The sequence below is a fragment of the Eurypyga helias genome, unplaced genomic scaffold, assembly GCF_000690775.1.
Source record: "Eurypyga helias isolate BGI_N326 unplaced genomic scaffold, ASM69077v1 scaffold8372, whole genome shotgun sequence".
Taxonomy (NCBI): Eukaryota; Metazoa; Chordata; class Aves; order Eurypygiformes; family Eurypygidae; genus Eurypyga; species Eurypyga helias.
Genome location: NW_010235267.1, coordinates 2780 through 21323, shown reverse-complemented (window position 1 = coordinate 21323; position 18544 = coordinate 2780). Strand labels below are relative to the sequence as shown.

Here is an 18544-nt window from a genome sequence, read left to right as displayed (position 1 = left end):
GATTATATGCTTTGTTTCATTAAGACTGTCACAGTTTTCATTAACACCAGTCTCTGCAGCACACTTGACACGTTCAGATGTTCCAACATATGCTACACATAGCACTAACACTAACCACAGCACCCTGCTCAAAAACCTGCTTCTCTTACAAAGCTCTTCGAAATTTTGTTTTGTTAAAAATGCTATCCCAGACACAACAAACCTGGCCTCAGTATCCGAGACCTTATTTACATTTTTAGGTGTGGAATATGACATTGCCTCTTATACAAATACCCCAATGCCAGTACTTGGTTTGTTGAGTCAGACAGAGTCTCATTCTGTTTAGACAGTTACAAAACCACAAAAGGTTTCAATCTCTTACACACTTTATTTTGAAATAAACTTAGTATTTATGAAGGAATTTCCAAGTTAGAATTACAAAGCTGTAACTCAAAAATATTGAGATCCAAAGACATAGGAAAAGTGGTCAGTATTAAGTATAGTGGAAGACAATATTAATTCTATTATTTCACGACCAGCAGCCTCTTCAGAATAACACTCTCCCCCAGGTATTACCAGAAAACTGTTAATTTCTAGGAAATAACTTGCTAACAGCAAACTCTCAAAAAGGCTGGAAGAATGAACAGATTCATTCTATCTCTATGCATACATATCAACAAAGCAAGCCATGGAAGCACTTGAGAACTGAGGGAGTGTTGCCTTGACAATGCTGTTATCGCTATGCAGAAAAATGATGTCCTTGTTTACTACTCTGTTGTACAGTTTACTACAACGTTATCCAGTTTACTACTCCAAATTTGAACCACCAGTTTTCAAATACTGAAAATTATGAAATGGTGAACTTAATAAGCAGCACATACAATTCTGGAAGCTATAGTCTGTCGGGAAGCATAAAAACCAGAATACCTGAGACACCTGCCAACAAAGATAAGGAGGAAGTGTTTACAGGACCTAGAAAGTGGTACAAAAGGACCACAAGTACACAGTAACAGCGCGATGCCTAAGAATCAGTATCTGCCTTCTGAGAGAAAGGATAGGATTCTGACACACCTCACAGGTATGCACTTTGGCAAAGGAAAAAGTTGATTTTGAATTACAGCTGCAAGCAATAAATATTCGGTAGCACAGCCAAATGATTAAGAATCAAGTAGAAGGAAACAATGTGTTTGTTATTTTTAAGTCTGAAGCAGCAAGCCTTCCAACTGCACGTCTGTTAAGACAGAATTCAACAGGCTGATCAAGATTTAACTGCCGCATCAACGGAAGACTTGAGATCACCTACCTGAAAGGAACACACACAGTGCAAAGTGGCGCGTCAGCTACCAGCATATTTCATTCCTGCCTGCATGCCATGCAAAATAGACTAATATAAAATGGTTTAAAAGCCATAAAGTCTGGGCTACCAAAAGCATTAAGTCAGGAAGAAGAGTTATCCAGAAGAGGAAAACAGTGAATGTGTGCTTCAACAAGGAAGCTGGTGAAAGAGCCTGAAATGGAGAATTATGTGGATTTGATCTGAATCAACAGTTAAAAATTTCCATGAGTCACCACCTTTTATCCTCCTGGAATGGAAGGCTTAACAAGCAGTATGGAAAGGGAAAGTGGTGACAGGATCTATGAAATACTGTAAGATCACATGAAAGGCTCATGCAAGAAAGCAGGAGAATCTATTAATTGGACACAATGAAAGCAAAGTGGCTTAGTTGTGGACTTTGCATCACTGTCCTGGTCTCTTCAGGTAAACGACAAGTGGGAGGTGCCAAGTGAACTTGAGAGCAGAGGCTGGGTAAGAATTTTGGAGCAATCTGACCTTTTTCCACAGCTCTCAGAATCATCTTAATTACATACAAAGGCAGTGAAAGGGAATGAAAAGAATTTATTATACACAGTGCGTAATGGACAGAGCAGGCATTTCCCTTTTGAGCTGACAGGGTGTGAACTGAGTTGGTGAGGTCGGGGCAGTATGGGATCAACACAGAAGAATATGGTTGTTGCCAAGTTTGAAGGAGAAAGCACAGTCAAAGCTGGGATGGTTATCATACATAATGAAGAACGAGTAAAGGGAAACACAGTAAAAACTTGGCTGCAGAGCAGTAAAGGAAGACTTGGAGAACATGCAAAAAACCGTAAGGATTAAAGACAGTCCAGAAATGAGGAAACCATGAATCACAGCAGATGGTTAGAATGATCAACAAGCTGTGTGGCACAGATCCATGCAAACAAGACTACCAGAAAGGCAGAATTCATTCAATAGAGATGAACAAACTATCCCATAACAGCCAGCAGGCAAACACGGTCAGCAAGATGTGGATGTGCAACCTACCAGTTGAGGTCTCAACAGCTTATGCTGTGGACCATGAATTTAGTCACACTTTTGAGGACCTTTTTGACATTAATTTCTCCTTACCTTTTGAGAGTTTACTTTTCCCTACCCTACCGAACAAGGTGTAACTTAACCCAATGTTTCATTTTACTTGCAGCTTACCTTGAAGTGTGGCCTGCTGACCACAGTGTACCTAGCACCCCTTCCTAGCAGGCAAGCTTAGTATTTTCTAGGGCCCTCATTGAAATAAAATTTGAATATGATTGTGTAAGGTTTTGGCAACAACTAGATTAAGTTTAATTTTGAAGTTTCTTCAGGACTCCCAGTTAAAGGGAACATGGCTCTTGCAACTTCTAGATCTTCTGATGAACTGTTTCAAGACTTCTCCTTTGCACTAGCTTTTTCTGCTTATGAAACGGCAGAAATTACCCCATTAAGGAAAACTGCTTAAGCCCTTTACAGTTTTCTGCTCTTCCTTATACATTCCAACACTGAGAATTCAAGTTCTCAGTCCTACAAACAGATAGGACTTCACATATGATTGACTCCTGCAAACATGGATTTGTCCCACAAAAGATAACGGAATCATTCTGCAGACAAAATAAGACTGATAAATTGTCCGATCATCTAAAAGCAGATCAGTATATAAGTTATTATAAACTATTGTCCTTGAGCTACATTACTATGCTTCTAGTACCATTAATCTAATTAAATGTTTAGGTGTGAAAGATTAATTTTATTTTTAAAATAAATTTAATCAGTTTCAACTTCATTATAATACCAGGAAGACCAGTAAAATTGTACCAATTATACCAATTTAGGTCTGAAATTCAGGCCCACAGAACACAGCAGTATCTTATATTAATATTGTCTACTCTTGTGTTCTGATATTTTGACCATGATTCTCCTTATTCATCTCCCTTCCAGAGAACAACCTATACTATAAAATTAAACACGTGAAAAGGTCTTTTAACACCTCTGTATTAAGTTCTGGAAAGGAGATTTGCTGCAAACATGTCCAAGTGTTTTAAGAAATGTAACCTGTAGATTTTTTGTTGTAAAACTGCTATTATTTAGATAATATAAGCAGGGATAATTCTTGTTCCTTGTTCAGTTTATTTTTGAGATGGCTCTAACCAGCTTGGGGATGGGAACCGTTTATTTTTGATCATCATTAGTCCACTGAATCAAGTCAAGCTACTGAAGTTATGTCAAATATGGCTGCTTCCATCAAATGGACTGAGTATCTACACAGTTCCCTACATACTTCAGGATACTTCAAACACAGTTAATTAATCTCCACACTTCTTAAAGACACAAAGAACTGAAATGCACTCTTTGGCTTCCCATCCTTTAAGGATGTTTTCAAATGAAAAAAAATTAACTATTTTTCTGAAAAACAGCGGAGTAGAACATACAATGAAATCCTGAACAAGGCTAAGGGGGAACGACACATTGCTTTTCTAGTCCAAGATGACATCAAAAAGCATAACAAAGAGCTTTCCCATGGTAAAGAAAGTTCGTCTTCCAAAATACGCAGGCAGGTTGGTGGGGTTATTTTGGTGTTGAGGTTTTTTTAATCCTGATAAGGACAGCTGGTGAAGCACAACAGAAAAAAATTGAGAGTATTAAATGAAGATATAATAGCTGGCTGATAGAATAGAATAGTCTCCTAGGAGAATCCCAGTTTAGTAGTTAGGATATTGTAATCTGTCAGACTACCAGAGCACCTTGAAAGAAATGTGTGTGTGTGTATATATATAAAAAAATATAAGCCCTATTTTGTTCTCACCACAACCACCACCTTTTCTGCCCTTCCAGTAGCCACCAGAGTCAGGCTATTAGCTTAAGTGACCTTCAGTGCAACACGATGACATTCTTATCACCTTGAAAATGTTTCAGCCTACATTATGAAATGTATGAACCCTCATGTCACCACCATTATCTGCTCAACTCAATTCTTTCAGAAACAGAGCTCTGACCCACACTGAAAATACAGTTCAGTGTTTTTATTACAAACAAATATGTGATCTACTACTTCTCCAGGTTTAATGTTACAGAATGACTAGAAGATGCTGTAGAAAAAAGTTATGGTTTCCTTTTCCATTCATTTAACATGAAGAGCAGACTTACCATATATGACAATTAAGACATGGTCTTATCACAGATCTGTTATTTTGGCATGTTATAAGCCCCCTTTACATTATTTGTATATTTTCAGAAAAACAGGTTTCTTGTGTTATTTAAATAGATGATGATGTGCTCTTCAAAAAGTTAAACTTAGCAAAAAGTTGCTACACCTCATTACTACTTCTTAATTATTTCTTACTCCTACATTCTTAATGTACCAAATTTAAAAAATGGTACTAAAAAGGCCAGATAAGTCTCAGGTTTTTTTTAAGTACCTATGCAGATGCTGAGTTTTCAGTTTTCCAGTTGTCCCACTGAGGTCATTAAATACACGAGCAGTCCTCAACTACCTGGCTGAAACCAAGGCCACAACACAGGATTAAAAAAAACTGAAGAAATTACTTATGCCTTCAAACGAAAGGATATGATATTCTGCAGAAGGAGCGAGAGAACATTACTGTTGCTTTAAGAAACAGACTTGCTCTGCAAATTCAACTACCTTTGCCCCTCTAGCCATAATGGTTCTTGTACGAGAGGACTGCTGGGTATGTAGGTTGAACAGTTCTAAAGTATCTGCTTTGACATACCTGCTTCATTTGTTTGGTACTCCACTTTACATCTTTGTTTATCTTGGGGTGAGGAAGGGTAAAAAGCAAAGAAAGAATCTCCTAATTTAATATGCCCTCATACTCACTCAAATGCACATGACATGGCAGGTGCCAAGCAGCAGATCTACCCTGAAGACACCTGGGAAGCATGCAAGACATCTTTTTTTAAAGGTGACATGGTACACCCAGCTTAGTGAGCACTATTCCTCAACCACAGAACTTCCAAGACTGGGCAAAGTGACAATGAACAAGGAAGACAGACAGAAATATAAACACATAAATCAATAGCCAATGAAACAGCTAGTAAGGCAAACTCTTGGGGGATGGGGGTGGTGGTAGTGGCAGCTTTAAAGCATCCTCACACGTTCAGTGTGGATGAGGTTTGTGACAGAGATGGACAAATCCAACTTCTTCCACATGAAAAGTGAAGCAATGTTAAATTTACCTCTCAATACAACATAAAAGCATGTTTAGTAATGGATCCTATGTAGCGTTTTTCTGCCTTTAATACCAGCGGGTTGATAAGCAACACCACTGCCCTCCAAAGCTATACGTAAAGCAAACTCCTCTGGATAGGAAGGATGAGAGAACAACAACAAGTTGGCCAAAAATATCTGACCTAGAACCCCACAAAATAGGTAAAAATGACCACCAGCACTCTGAGCTCTGCCATTCCTCAAACAGATACCATTCTCATTGGGAAAAAGCATCTCCGATATTCTAGAGTCTTGAGCAAGATGCTATTACTGGCAACTCATCAGCTTCAAGTTTTAGATCACAACAGCAGGAACTCTGGAGCAGAAGCCAGGTAGCAGAGAAGACAATACTACATCTATCACACTTTTAATAAGCCTGGAGATTACAAGATGAAGTAAGTCAAATTTATCCTGAAAAATGGATGAAAACTGTATACCATGACACATAATTTTTGAAAAGACTTAGCCCTGAAATTATGGAAAGTATTCTAGGGAACCCAGATAGACAAAGAGCAACTCTTCCACCTAGGTGTTCAGAACTACTGAAGTTAACATACAATCCTCGAAAGGCTGTTTTTTAAGAGGGTCTGAGGTCTTGAGGTAAGATGTAGCTAAAGAAAAGTAAGTTTTTTCTTTAAGCTGAAGTACCTGTTTCAGAGGAACTTTCCATGCACGAGAAACCGTTGGTAGGCTAATTTCCTCTACCCAGCAGCACAGGACTCCTACGCCAGTGTTTAGAAGGGTGCTGTGGAACTATGAATATAGCAGACAAATATGGACATATGGCCCTGGGTGTCCAAAGTACTGAACTGCATGCTTCCCATTGCTCTTGGCATTCATGTTTTGCCTCGGCTCCTGCAGGTGTGCTACCCAGTATCACTGCTTCCAAAGACAGCTTGCAGTGCTTCAGATTTCCAGGTGGATGGTTCTTCCTCCGCATTCATCTACCCAACTTGGGGCAAGGAGCTAGCTGATCTTTGTTTTGAATGTGCAAGTCTTATTACCTCTGAGTACGAGAAAGTGACATACTTCTTCACTAAGCACCAGGTATTACTCAGATCCCTGTTCTGTGTTACACAGCAGAAAGCACAGCGCACACTGTATTCCCCCGGCATCTCTATACGAAGCTTACCTTGTCAGGAAGGTGTTCAACCAACCAACCAACCAGAGGGGTGCGTTTTAGTGGGGTCACTTCATTTTCTTCACAGCAGTGAGTATAAGGCTTGCTACTTACACAGTGTATGTAAGCATAAGTATGTGCTTTAGATTTGGGCTGAGAAGAATATTGGTAACGCAACTGTTGCTAAGGAATGTTTGTACCAATTCAAGGACATCTTCAGTTTCTGAATCTGCGCGAGGGTTCCCACCATGTTCTCCACAAGAACCTGGGAGGTGACACAGCTCAAACTGCTGACCCAAAATGACAAAAGGGGTATTTCATACCATAAAACATGTATGTAAGTTGGGCATGGGCTGGGGTCACATGGTCTCCCTCTCTCTCCATTGCTTTTTCACTCCTTGGAGCTCGTTCTGGAATGATCTCTCTTAAGCTCTAGCTCTCACTCAGGAACTGGCTGGGTGTTGGCCGACAGGTGATCAGCAGCTCTATCATTTGAGGGGTCTTTCCTATTATTTTCATTATATATTAGTAGTAGTAGTGGTAGTATTATTAGTATAATTATTTTACTTAGTTTCAATTATTAAGTTGTTCTTATCTCAATCCACAAGTTTCCTTGCCTTTTCCTCCAATTCTCCTCCTCCACTGGAGGAGGGGGGAGGTGAGTGAGCAGCTGTGTGGTGTGCTGGCTGGAATTAAACCACAACAAGAGGTCATCACAGGAGCAAGAAGTCCAGCCAAACCAGGCTGATATGCACATTCCACAAAGAACGTAGCTCTAGGCAGTTTACACTATGGCAAAACCCATTTTCAACACCAAATCCGTGGAAACACCAAGGAGGGACAGCTTTCTTTGCAAGTTATGAACATTCTGTGTACTACTACGACAGAAGTCCATGAAGATAAGCAAATATTAGAACTTGCCACCAGACTATCTGCTACACAGTGGTTAGAAACAACAGTAAGATGGTCTTGATTTACATTATTTTCTGGAATGAAGATTTCACCACTCACTGACTACAGTCAAAATATGCAAGAACCTTTCTCCAGTATCTTCCTTCAGTCGGCAGCATGTCTGAGTCCACTGAATTGCTCTTCAGGAGCCCTTACTTTTCTGTGTTCAGTAGCCACGAGCACTTTGATGGTCTTAATGTAGTCATGCTGCTATAGCCTTGCCTGTGCTGTAGGAAAGTACTGATTCTTTCCAGAGTCAGCAATGAAAGCAAATCTGTAAGAATCTCATGCATGGCTTTCATTTTCAAAAGGTAAACAACAGCAGTCTAGCCTACTAAGCAGTGTAATATGTACCCTATTTACTAGGACTGGTACCAGTGCCCTTGGAGGAGTCCGACAGGAGAAAATCTCTTTGCTTAGGAGAAGCTTCTATCGGTGCTTTCCAAGAACCTTCCTCCAGAAAAGCATAGCCTGTACCTGTCTGTACTCCAGCCCCAATAAAATCCATTACCTAAGAATCATGCCATTAGGAGAGTCCCTGCACTTTACTCTGATACACCTGCCCTCAAGAAAACAAGCAGAACAATTGCCTTCCTGGATCCCTGGAGGACCCAAATGCTGTTACATATGCCATTTGTTATATATGCATCTACATTACATGTACAAAATTGCTTAACTGGAAATGCATCCAAAGGAAGCAGAATTCCTTAACTCAATTACAGTGCCTGCTAAAAACAGGCTCAGAGTTTTAATGGTTTGATTTCTTGAGTAATATTTGATGGCATTACCTCAAAAACTGTTTATCAGAGGAAGAAAACAGGACACCAATTCTGGAGCAGTTTGAGGCACTAATATTCATTTTTCATGTGTTTATATCCAAGATATTATAGCTTTTTATGTGTAAGGAAGTTTATCTTCCAAAGGAAATAGGTCCAGGCTGGGCCTGGCTCTGATGTTTCTCAGGGTACATGGTGATTTAATAGCTGGCCACACAAGACTAGCAAGCTAGACATAGATTTTCCTTCTGAACACTTCCCATTTGCATCCAAGATGGAATGAGAGGTTTTGTTGAACTTAACTCCCACACTACAGGACCCTTAAGCACTGCAAGAGCAGCAAATTCCAGCTAGCACACAGTCCTTTTTTTTCTTCTTTTTTATATAAAAAAGAGGATAAAAGCAAAACAGACACTGCCTCTCACTAGTCTGTATTTGTAATGCAGACACAAGGATTGGTTCAGGAGACCAATCTTTAGAGAATACACCATTCTCCCCAGTAGCTTCTACAGCTACCACATGATGCAACCATCCGGTTGTCTAACAACTGCCTTTTGTATTTTCTTGCAAGGAGTCTGGCAGGAGATCTCAGAAGTAAAGATTCCTGCAAATCTAACGGATCTGCTACTGGTAACAGCAGCAGCACTGGAAGGATGTACAGTATGAGAAGTACTAGTACACTAGTGAGTGTTCAACCCTTCCAGACTCACATACAGCTTTGAGAGAGACCTGCACTATGAGTACTGAAAGTTAGCCAAATCACACAGCGGATCTGTGACAGGTCACAATAAATCCAGGAAAAAAAACAAGATACAACTTGGGTCCTTTATCATAAAATTTCAAAACTGAGGATGTACAAGTTGAGCAACAGTGAGAAACCAGTTAAGTCTATAGGCTTATCTCGGCAGGAGTGATGCACCTCTGTTCTTACTGAGCTGAAGATCAGAATCTGACCTTTGGGAAGGACCTACCAAGGCTTAGGCCCCAGTACTATTCTAGCAGCACAACCAAAAGTTAAGGGATAATGATAGGACAGTTAGATATTGGCAATTTCAACTACAACTTTAACCTAGACCAAGAACAAGGACAAATTAATACAAGCATTTACTGCCAACTTTCTTTTCACGCCACTTGTTCCTGTGCCATCAGCCCTACTTCAAAACTAACAATACACACACAGATGAGCTCAGCCTGCTATCCACCGTGGTTGACAGCTGAAGTTCTTTCGCTCAAGAAGGCATCAGGTCTGCAGCACACCTACGCACCTCTCAGTTCTTAACTACAATATTCATTGCTGGAAACTTCGCAGCTCAGTGTTCACAGAAGCTCCTTACAAAGTTTGTCATTTCCCAGATCCACTACCACATTCAAACGGAGGCTCGCCATAATGTACGCAAAGCGATTCACTTCCCTGCTCTTCTTCCTCTGTGCTCACAACTCCTTTTCACCATCTTTCCTCTCCCTCTCAGACTTTAAGCTCCTCCCTCTTCAGAGGAGCAGATCATTGCTGCTTTGTGCAGTGTCACTCAGCAGTGGAGGAAACTGAAGGCTAGGTAAAATGTCAGGTGTTATTTGCTGGGGTTTTTTTGTTTCTTAATTAACTAAACAGCACACCTACTTCTTCCTGACATCTAATAAAGAGGAATGATAGGAGGTCTTGAAGCTTTTGTATCATCCACTCTCTGCCCCAAGCTTCTTCCTCATTTTTGTAATTTCATATATCAAGTTATCCAAGATATCTTCAACTGCCCTTTTACAAACCTCAGGATATCCCTGTTTGTTAGGTGCAGGTATTAATATCTTTCTTTTACCTCAAGATACGCTTTCTGAAAAACATTCAGACAAAATAAGCTGCAATATCCTACTGTTTAACCAAGCTGTTTTATCTCAATTTTTTCAGACATATTCAGTGAACGTTTAGAATAACCAGCCTACTCATTGTTTTCTAAGAGCAGAATAGCATCCTGACCTAATGCAGGAAATCTAACACCTGTAATCTTCTAATAATCGAGATAACTACACTGGCTCTGTTTAGTTTCTTGTACTAGCTTCAATCCACAGTAAATGAAGGGCACAAAGAAAAATAATTTCATTCCTGAAACTGGAAAATTACATAATACAGAAAGAGCTTTCTTAATTCTTGCAGTACGTAATGATATCTGAATGAGACTACAAATACAATCAGTCACTGAATTCCCAAAGTAGTATGCCCTTGGGATCCACACCAGTTATACATGCACAGTAAGTATTTTACCTTACCTTTTTATTTATTAAAAGAAGAAAAAAAATCATTGTCTTATTTATTGTTGCTGCTTTGATGATGCTTACTTACCGCTTCAGAATTATCAATGAAAGGGTCCGTTTCATCATAACCATATCCTATATCAATTAGATCCTGCAGGCGATCCTTCCGATGTTTGTGGGGCTTTCCACCCTGAAAACAAAGCCAGCGTTACATCATTTGGGAAACGGGGGAGCAATATGCTAAAGTCTGCAAAACATAAGGCATCAAATGGATGATCATTCAGGCAATAAGCAGTTTTGTTTTCTTGGATGCTTCCCTGAAGATAGTCTAGATGACTAATAAAAACTTTCAAACAGGAATGAATTCTGGGAAATGTGTTTTACTATAACCTCATCAGAATCATTCCTGAAAGGTATTCACTAGCCACCTGGTTTCTGCTTGACCGAGATCTTCGTAACATTTCCTATTTAGAGATGTTTCACTGTGTGAAACGCTTACTTGAGTAACTTAAAGCCAGAATCTGCACCACAGGCTGTGGGCTCACTTACCTCCAGGAGACAGTAAACCTCATTTTAACCTGTAAGTACTTTTCTCAAGTGAAAGGTTTATTGTTAGAGCAAATTAAATGAAAACTCACACCCAGCTCAAACATTCAGGGACTCTAAACTTAGTTATATAAATTGGAATCTGCTTAGGATAAGGCCTAGTTTTCTGACTCCCATACACTGTTAAAATTGTCATTATAAAAAGTCTTAAAACACAAAATTCTCCAAAAGGCACCACCTTCACTAAAATGGTAGCCAGTGTTCTTCCCAGGAATTCAAGATGACTTGCTCCTGAAGCTTCTCTGCCTGTACGCTACAGTTCTAATCAGAATGTGTCTTTTCAGTTGTGACATCCAAGTGCCCAAATCCACCTGTTACCATGAGTATGTATGCTGTTCAAAGGAGGGTTTATCCTTGCTCTGAGAAGTGTAAGCACCTGAACACCTCCATTTTAACAATATTTTGCAAGAATTCAAGTTTGTAATGGAGTAAAGCATGCACTCCTGCAAGGAAACAGCAATCTCCAGTATAATTAAACAAATGCAATAGTCTTAACTCCAAAGTGAGTTCCATTTTTAATTCAGGTTTGCAAGCTAAGTATTCCTAACCTCCTGTCAGTCCTATCATCCCCTACAGTCTTTCATTAGGTAAAACACTGAATGACTGCACATTCCCAAAACATACAGTGCTTTTTTTTTATTAATAATCTCTCATACAAACTGTTTTAAAAAAGAAAAAAGCCTTAGAAAAATAAAGGTAGCACTTAAGAATTCTGTTTAAACTCCAATGCAAAAGCTTATGTAATTCTCCTGATTCTCACTGGGGTGCCAGCAGGCTACCTGAAGAATGCTACATAAACTATACTTTACTGATCTCATGAACATGTAATGCAATCCACCTCTGGACCACATCTCTTGCTAAGCCCAGGTAACCATCACCATCCTTGTTTGTGACCCAAAATTCTTGTGCAGCAACGGCTATTCTCTGACTCTGTGATTTCTGTATATGGGCATTAAAAATTTTTTCTTAAATTCTCAATACATTCTGACTGCCTGTTATTCATAGAAACGTAGTGCGGATATGGAACAGACTTAGAAAGGAAGTCTCATAATAGCCAAATGAATAAAAGCAAGATTAAAATAGTAGCCTATATTCAGACATATGAAAGTATCTGAACCATTGTATGTATAGTTCATGGTTCTACCCAGTTAGGTTTGGTTCAGGTTCAGGCCTGGTTCTACCCAGTTAGGTTTAAGGAAGCATGTTGAAAGTCCGTATGAGCAAGAGGTTAAGGATGCAAGACCCCACCAGAAGAAAGACAATAACTAACTGGGAGTAGATGCCAGTCCGGAAGGCTGTGCTGCCATCCAGCCTTACCTGGACAGGCTGGAGAGCTGGGTGGGGAGAAATCTAATGCAATTCAATAAGGGCAGGTGTGAAGTACTGCATCTGGGGAAGAACAACCCCATGGATCAGTACAGGTTGGGGACTGTTCTCTTGGAGGGCAGATCTGGGGACAAGGACCTTGGAGTCCTAGTGGACAAGAGGATGACCACGAGCCAACAGTGCCCTCATGGCCAAGAAGGCCAAGGGCATCCTGGGGTGCATTATGAAGAGTGTGGCCAGCAGGTCAAGTGAAGTTATCCTCCCCCTCTACTCTGCCCGGGTGAGGCCTCACCTGGAGTAGTGCTGTGTCCAGTTCTGCTGCCCCTCAGTTCAAGAAGTACAACGAACTACCGGAGAGGGTCCAGCCCAGGGCCACTAAGATGATGAAGGGCCTGGAGCACCTTCCATATGAGGAAAGGCTGAGAGAGCTGGGTCTGTGTAGCTGGGAGAAGAGGTGGCTGTGGTGGGATCCTATCAACGCTTATCAATATCTAAAGGGTGGGTGTCAGGAGGATGGGACCAGGCTCTTCTCAATGGTGTCCAGTGACAGGACGAGGGGCAATGGCCATAAACTGGAAAACAGAAGGTTCAGCCTGAAATTGAGGAAACAATTCTTCCCTGGGATGGTGACAGAGCCCTGGAACAGGCTGCCCAGAGGGGTGGTGGCGTCTCCTTCCCTGGAGACTTTCAGAAGCCGCCTGGACTTGTTCCTGTGTGACCTGCTCTAGGTGATCCTGCTCTGGCAGGGGGTTGGACTAGATGGTCTCCAGAGGTCCCTTCCAACCCCTTCAACTCAGGGAATCTGTGAACTGAAGGGATTATCTGCATCAGCATTTACTATGCAGAAGTTCAGGAAAGTTTTACCACTGAAGCTTTTCACCTTTCCCAAAATACTTCCTCCCACCTTTGTGTCCCAAAACATAATCAGTCATGACACTAGAGCAAATCAAGATGTCTGGTTCCTGAGGCTGCAAATAGTGCTCACACAAGTATTCAGAAAACTCAAATATGAGTTTAAGAAACTACCTGTGGCATGTAAGCTAAGGTTTAAACACCCTTCGCCCAACAGGACTAGAAGGTGGCAAATACAATGCCAATTTTTGAAGAAACTTCCATGGGCCACAGTGGAACCTAAGTAAACCCGACCTTTACATTGGGCAAGTTAATAAAAGCTATAAAGAACAGAACCAGCAGGCAGAAGAATATACATTCCCAAGCAGCAAAGAATTTTGGTAGAAGGAAACAGTATGTAATATGCTTTAAAAAAGGTCCAGAGATCTTTAAAGACAAGAAACTACCATGGGATAAGATCGAACGTCTTCTCTAGTGTCTGGTTTAAGGCTAGGAAAGAAAGGGTAGGAATAGGCATTTCATTTTGGCAAAGAAAGTAATCAGTGAAATCACCAAGGAATATGTATTCATTCATCTTTAGAAGCAACAGAGAGGGACTAATGTGTGTGTGGGGTGAGGTGTAAGATGACAAAAATTACTGACAACAATCAGAAGTTGTCTCTTTTTATTTAACTAGAAAAATTAAATAAAAAGAGACAACTGGAACATCATTGCTGCAAGACCTCACAGTTGCTCTTAACTTAGTATGATAAATCATCAGTTGAATAAATTATCAATAAAAGCTTGGCAATCCACACAAGGGAAGTACTAAACAAGAAAAAAATACAGTGTGCTCCCAATTCATTAGGCTGCTCAGGAAGCACTGGAGTCATTACACACAGTTCTATGACACTTGCTCAGCAATTAAGAGTGGTCAAAAAAGAAAATAATTGTGACTTACAAAAAAAGGAACAGCGAACAAAAACAGAAGTCATCATTATATCACTGAAAAATCAGGGCATCCTACCATTAATATCCTTTCATTTAAAAAAAGAAACTGGAACAGAAAAGGGAACAGTAAGCCAACAAGGATGTCGAAAGGTAAAAAACCCACTGCTGCTGTACAGTAACAGAGTGTTAAGGCACTTCAGCTAGGGAACGAAAGGGCTGAATTCAGATGGCAGCATCAGAAACCCACGCAGAAGGACAAGAAACATTTCACCGTTTCTTACAATACAGAAACTATGCAGCACCAAGTGCTTAAACGTCAAGTGTGTTTTCATACAACACAATCATCATGGTACTTGCTGCCACGGAACACAATGTGAAATTCAATAATGACCTGGCAAATACATGGCAGAAGGCTATACAAAGGGTAGTTAAACGTGCAGCCTTTGGCTTTGGGAGAAATTAAGCCACAGATCGCTAGTCAGGCACAGTGAAGTACTGTCAATGCACACGTACACCGTTGAATACTTTCAAGTATGAGGTTCCACTAGTGTCAGAGGCTTGTGACTCTGACAGGAACCTTTGTTTTCATCCAATAAAAGTTCTTGACATTATATACAATGTCGTCCCAGGTTCAATGTTTTTACAACCCAGAATGTTTGATTTTGTCTAGAGAATAACAGTAATCAAAAGACTGAAAATGGGAACTACTTGGAACAAATTTTTATTATGGCATTTACAACATGCAGCAATTGCAAAAAAGTTCTAAATAATCAAGTAAACAAACGGTACAGTAATGTCATGCATCTTTTTACAAAGATATTTATTCACAGGCTTTTTCTCGCATCTGCAAGATCTACACAACACTACCAATTTGATTATGACTACAGGAATTTATTTGAAAATAAGTAAAAAGTCTTCAAGGAAGACTGTTCTTCACGCATTAAATTTTTCAGAAGCACTGCCACACATGCTATGATTAAAAAGATGATTTGACTCCATTTTAAATGTATTTAGATAACTAATACCTAATTAGCTTCAGGAGGGGATAGTACTTCCTGCAAATCAAAAAAAACCCTCTACTTTTTTCCTCATACAACCAGTGATTACTGTTACACTAAAGCACTGTGACAGAGAAGAGGATGGCTATCTGCTTCACAGGATCTTTATTCTAGTTCAAGCTCAGGAGCAAATGTCTCGCCACAACAATCAGAAGATGGCTGGATGTTGTCAGAACAGGAGCAATTGTACTGGGTCAATGCACAGAGATACAATTCCTCCGAGCATGGAGGGTACGTAGTGACTGATGATTCTTGTATTGGAAAAGAGAAAGGACAGGGAGTATCTAACAAGAGAACCATTAATCTCTCGCCACCCTCCATGCTTAGCGGCCCTAACCTACTAAGTTATTCTTCATGCAGAAGACATTCACCTTCCAGGAATTTTGTGAGGCTGAGGGGCATAAAGCACGGCAGAGAATGAGAGAAAGGCAAGAAATCAGAAGTGCAAATAATTAAGATATCAGTAAACCATGAATTTCAACTGTTGTAAAATGATTTTGTTACCTACTGCTTTCTAGTAGTTAAATGTATCTATCTGCCCCTTTTTATGACAACTGAGCTTGAACTATAATTTTCCTAAGTCTAACAACATCATGTTTTGTCCATAAATGTACATGTTTAGCTTTGATCTATGCATAAATGGATATGTAAAATCAGACTGTTTGCACTACCACTCCCTCCTGCATATTTTGCTTTACATGCTCTACAATGAATTTCATCTGCTGTAGTCAAGCAACTTGTTTTGGGACGTTGTAAAAATGCCTAACTTATTATGGAAATGAGTTTTTGAGTAAAGTACAGTTGAAACATTGTTCTCTCAGGTTCAACAAATAATTTATCATTCAAATGAAAAGCACCCAATATTCTGGAACTGCCTTCTCAATTCACTGGGTATATTGGGTTCTGTCAGTCCCTCTTGAAGATGACTTTTTTCAGTTTTAAGTATTTCTTTTGTTCTCTTGCTATGTATCACCACTAACATGTCCTGAAATAGTAATTATGTCTAACGAACGTATAGACCATGAACACAAAAATCTGCCTTTGCCAGAAAAAAAATCCAAATAAATCAGACAAGGAAGATTTTAATATTTATATTAACAGCAAAAGATACAAATGACTGCTCTTGTTTCCCTTCTTTATTATTGAGGTGTTCTATTAGTAATCCAGAATATCAACGTGCCTAAGCATGATGATGAGCTTTGATTGCCAGCTCAGAATTAATCACCCAACCCTACCCATATGAGTTCTTAAAGACCTGTCTGGGTGTGGTTTTAGTCAACACTTTCTGATTTCTACCTTCATTTAGTAGTGAAAGCCTCTTTACGTTACTACCTAGTATTGTTCAAGTCATTCACACTACACTTTCAGGAGTCGGCAGAGTATCTTTAGGCGGCTGGCAGCTACAAGATAAACTCATCAAGCAAAGACTTATTTTTCAACAATAACTTCCTATGGAAGCATTCCAAACTAGTCAGAAATTCATCAGGATTTAGCCCAAACAGAAGAGCTGTTCAATAGTGCACAACAGCATTACATAAAAATTCTTTCCTCCAGCACAATATTTATCATGTGTATTGACCTGCATCTATTATTCAGTTGTATTTATATAGGAAGCTTTTCCAAGAATAGCTTCACAAGCTGTAACATCCTATAGACAAATCTATTTAGCAGACTTGTCTAATAAGCTTGTAGCAGCTTCAAGCTGCTTAAATGAAATATAATGAGACAGTTGGCTCCGAAGTGTATGGAATTCATTTGACACTACATTAGCAACCCCTATTCAGGAAAAAAGCTTATGTTAATATCTCAACAGCCTACTAAGCTATCACTACTAAATATTTGTATATTGTAACAGGGGCACAGTAACTCACGTATTTTGCCTCGAACTTCTTGGCTAGCATCTCCACTTCATGCCGCTCACGTTGCTCATCGTTAAATGGATCTTCCCAGTGAACCGATTTCTTCTGAAAAATGCAGAAGTTAAATATTCATTCCATAAGAAACACACAGAGTGCATCTAATTAAAACCCATTAAATGTCAATAAACAACGCTCTGATGACTAAGTAGTCAGAATTTATACTGAGAGAGTCCAAATACTTTATTCTATAAAAATCAGTTTAACTCATTCAATCATCAGTTACTGTTCTTCGAATGAGAACTCAAACAAAAAAGTTAAGAGAAAGACTCAGATTTATATTTGTCCAAAGATTCCACTATAGCCTCAGCTGAAAGCCTAAGAGAGAACTATGGCCATCTTAGGTTCAAAGAGAAAGAACTCTCGCTAAACACAACTCCTTTTCACTTCTGCTTCCACTGGTGCTTATTGACCCTTCTGGATGCAATACACAAGATGCACCTGGCACACTAATCAGCAGGGGAGCAGCCAGAAGGCTAAAAAGCTCAGTAAGTTACAGCCATAACTACTAATGTAACTCCTTTAACGTTTGTACCGTTATTTCAGCAATCAGAGCATGAATTCCACTATGGCAGCCTCAAGGACAATTTAAAATTCTATCTGTACAAGTAAGCTGGGAGTACAGCCCCCCTTTTTTGAGAAAAAGGTTTTCACTGACGTGAAGTCAATCAAGGGTACACATAGGGCTTGGTTTTCTTTTTGAAATAAGGCATGGCAGGAAAAAAAAGAGGGCTGCCTTCTTCAAATTACAGTTCACATTGAATACAGTAATTGTTGGAGGGCGTGGGTAACTAGGAGGCTAAAATATGGCAGGAGTTCCATTTTATGAAATGTTATGGATGGCAACCAACTTGACTACGCACGGACCACGCATCAACGAAGACACAAAGGTTCATGATAGACAAAGACAGAACAAAAAGTAACACTAAGTTCAGAAAAGCAAGATCCTTCCTCCACAGTATGAAAAGCCAGAATATTGACTAACTGCTGACCAAATAACGACAAACTAGCTCAACAGTATCAAGACCAATGCAGTGAGGAAGGTAAGCTGAGCAAAACTGCAACCGCATGATTACCTTGCATTTTCTGAACTGAGTACTCAGAGAAAAAATTAGAGGTTATAGTTAATCCTGAACCACCAGATAAGTCACACACATTTTCCTGCAGGTGTAACTGCATATAAAATAACGCTCAATTCATGCAACACTGTTTCCCTTACTTTTATCTG

The 18544-nt window shown here is 39.7% G+C and overlaps 1 protein-coding gene across 1 annotated transcript in view; it reads right to left on the bottom strand.

Moving 5' to 3' along the window:
- Positions 1–17364, bottom strand: part of UBN2 (ubinuclein 2) — a gene marked incomplete at its 5' end in the record, with an annotated part of 44325 nt that extends 26961 nt beyond the window's left edge. The window contains 2 exons of the mRNA XM_010146681.1: positions 10717–10818; positions 17272–17364. Coding sequence (XP_010144983.1) covers positions 10717–10818; positions 17272–17364 — 195 coding nt within the window. The remainder of the gene's footprint in view (positions 1–10716; positions 10819–17271) is intronic.
- Positions 17365–18544: the final 1180 nt, after the last annotated feature.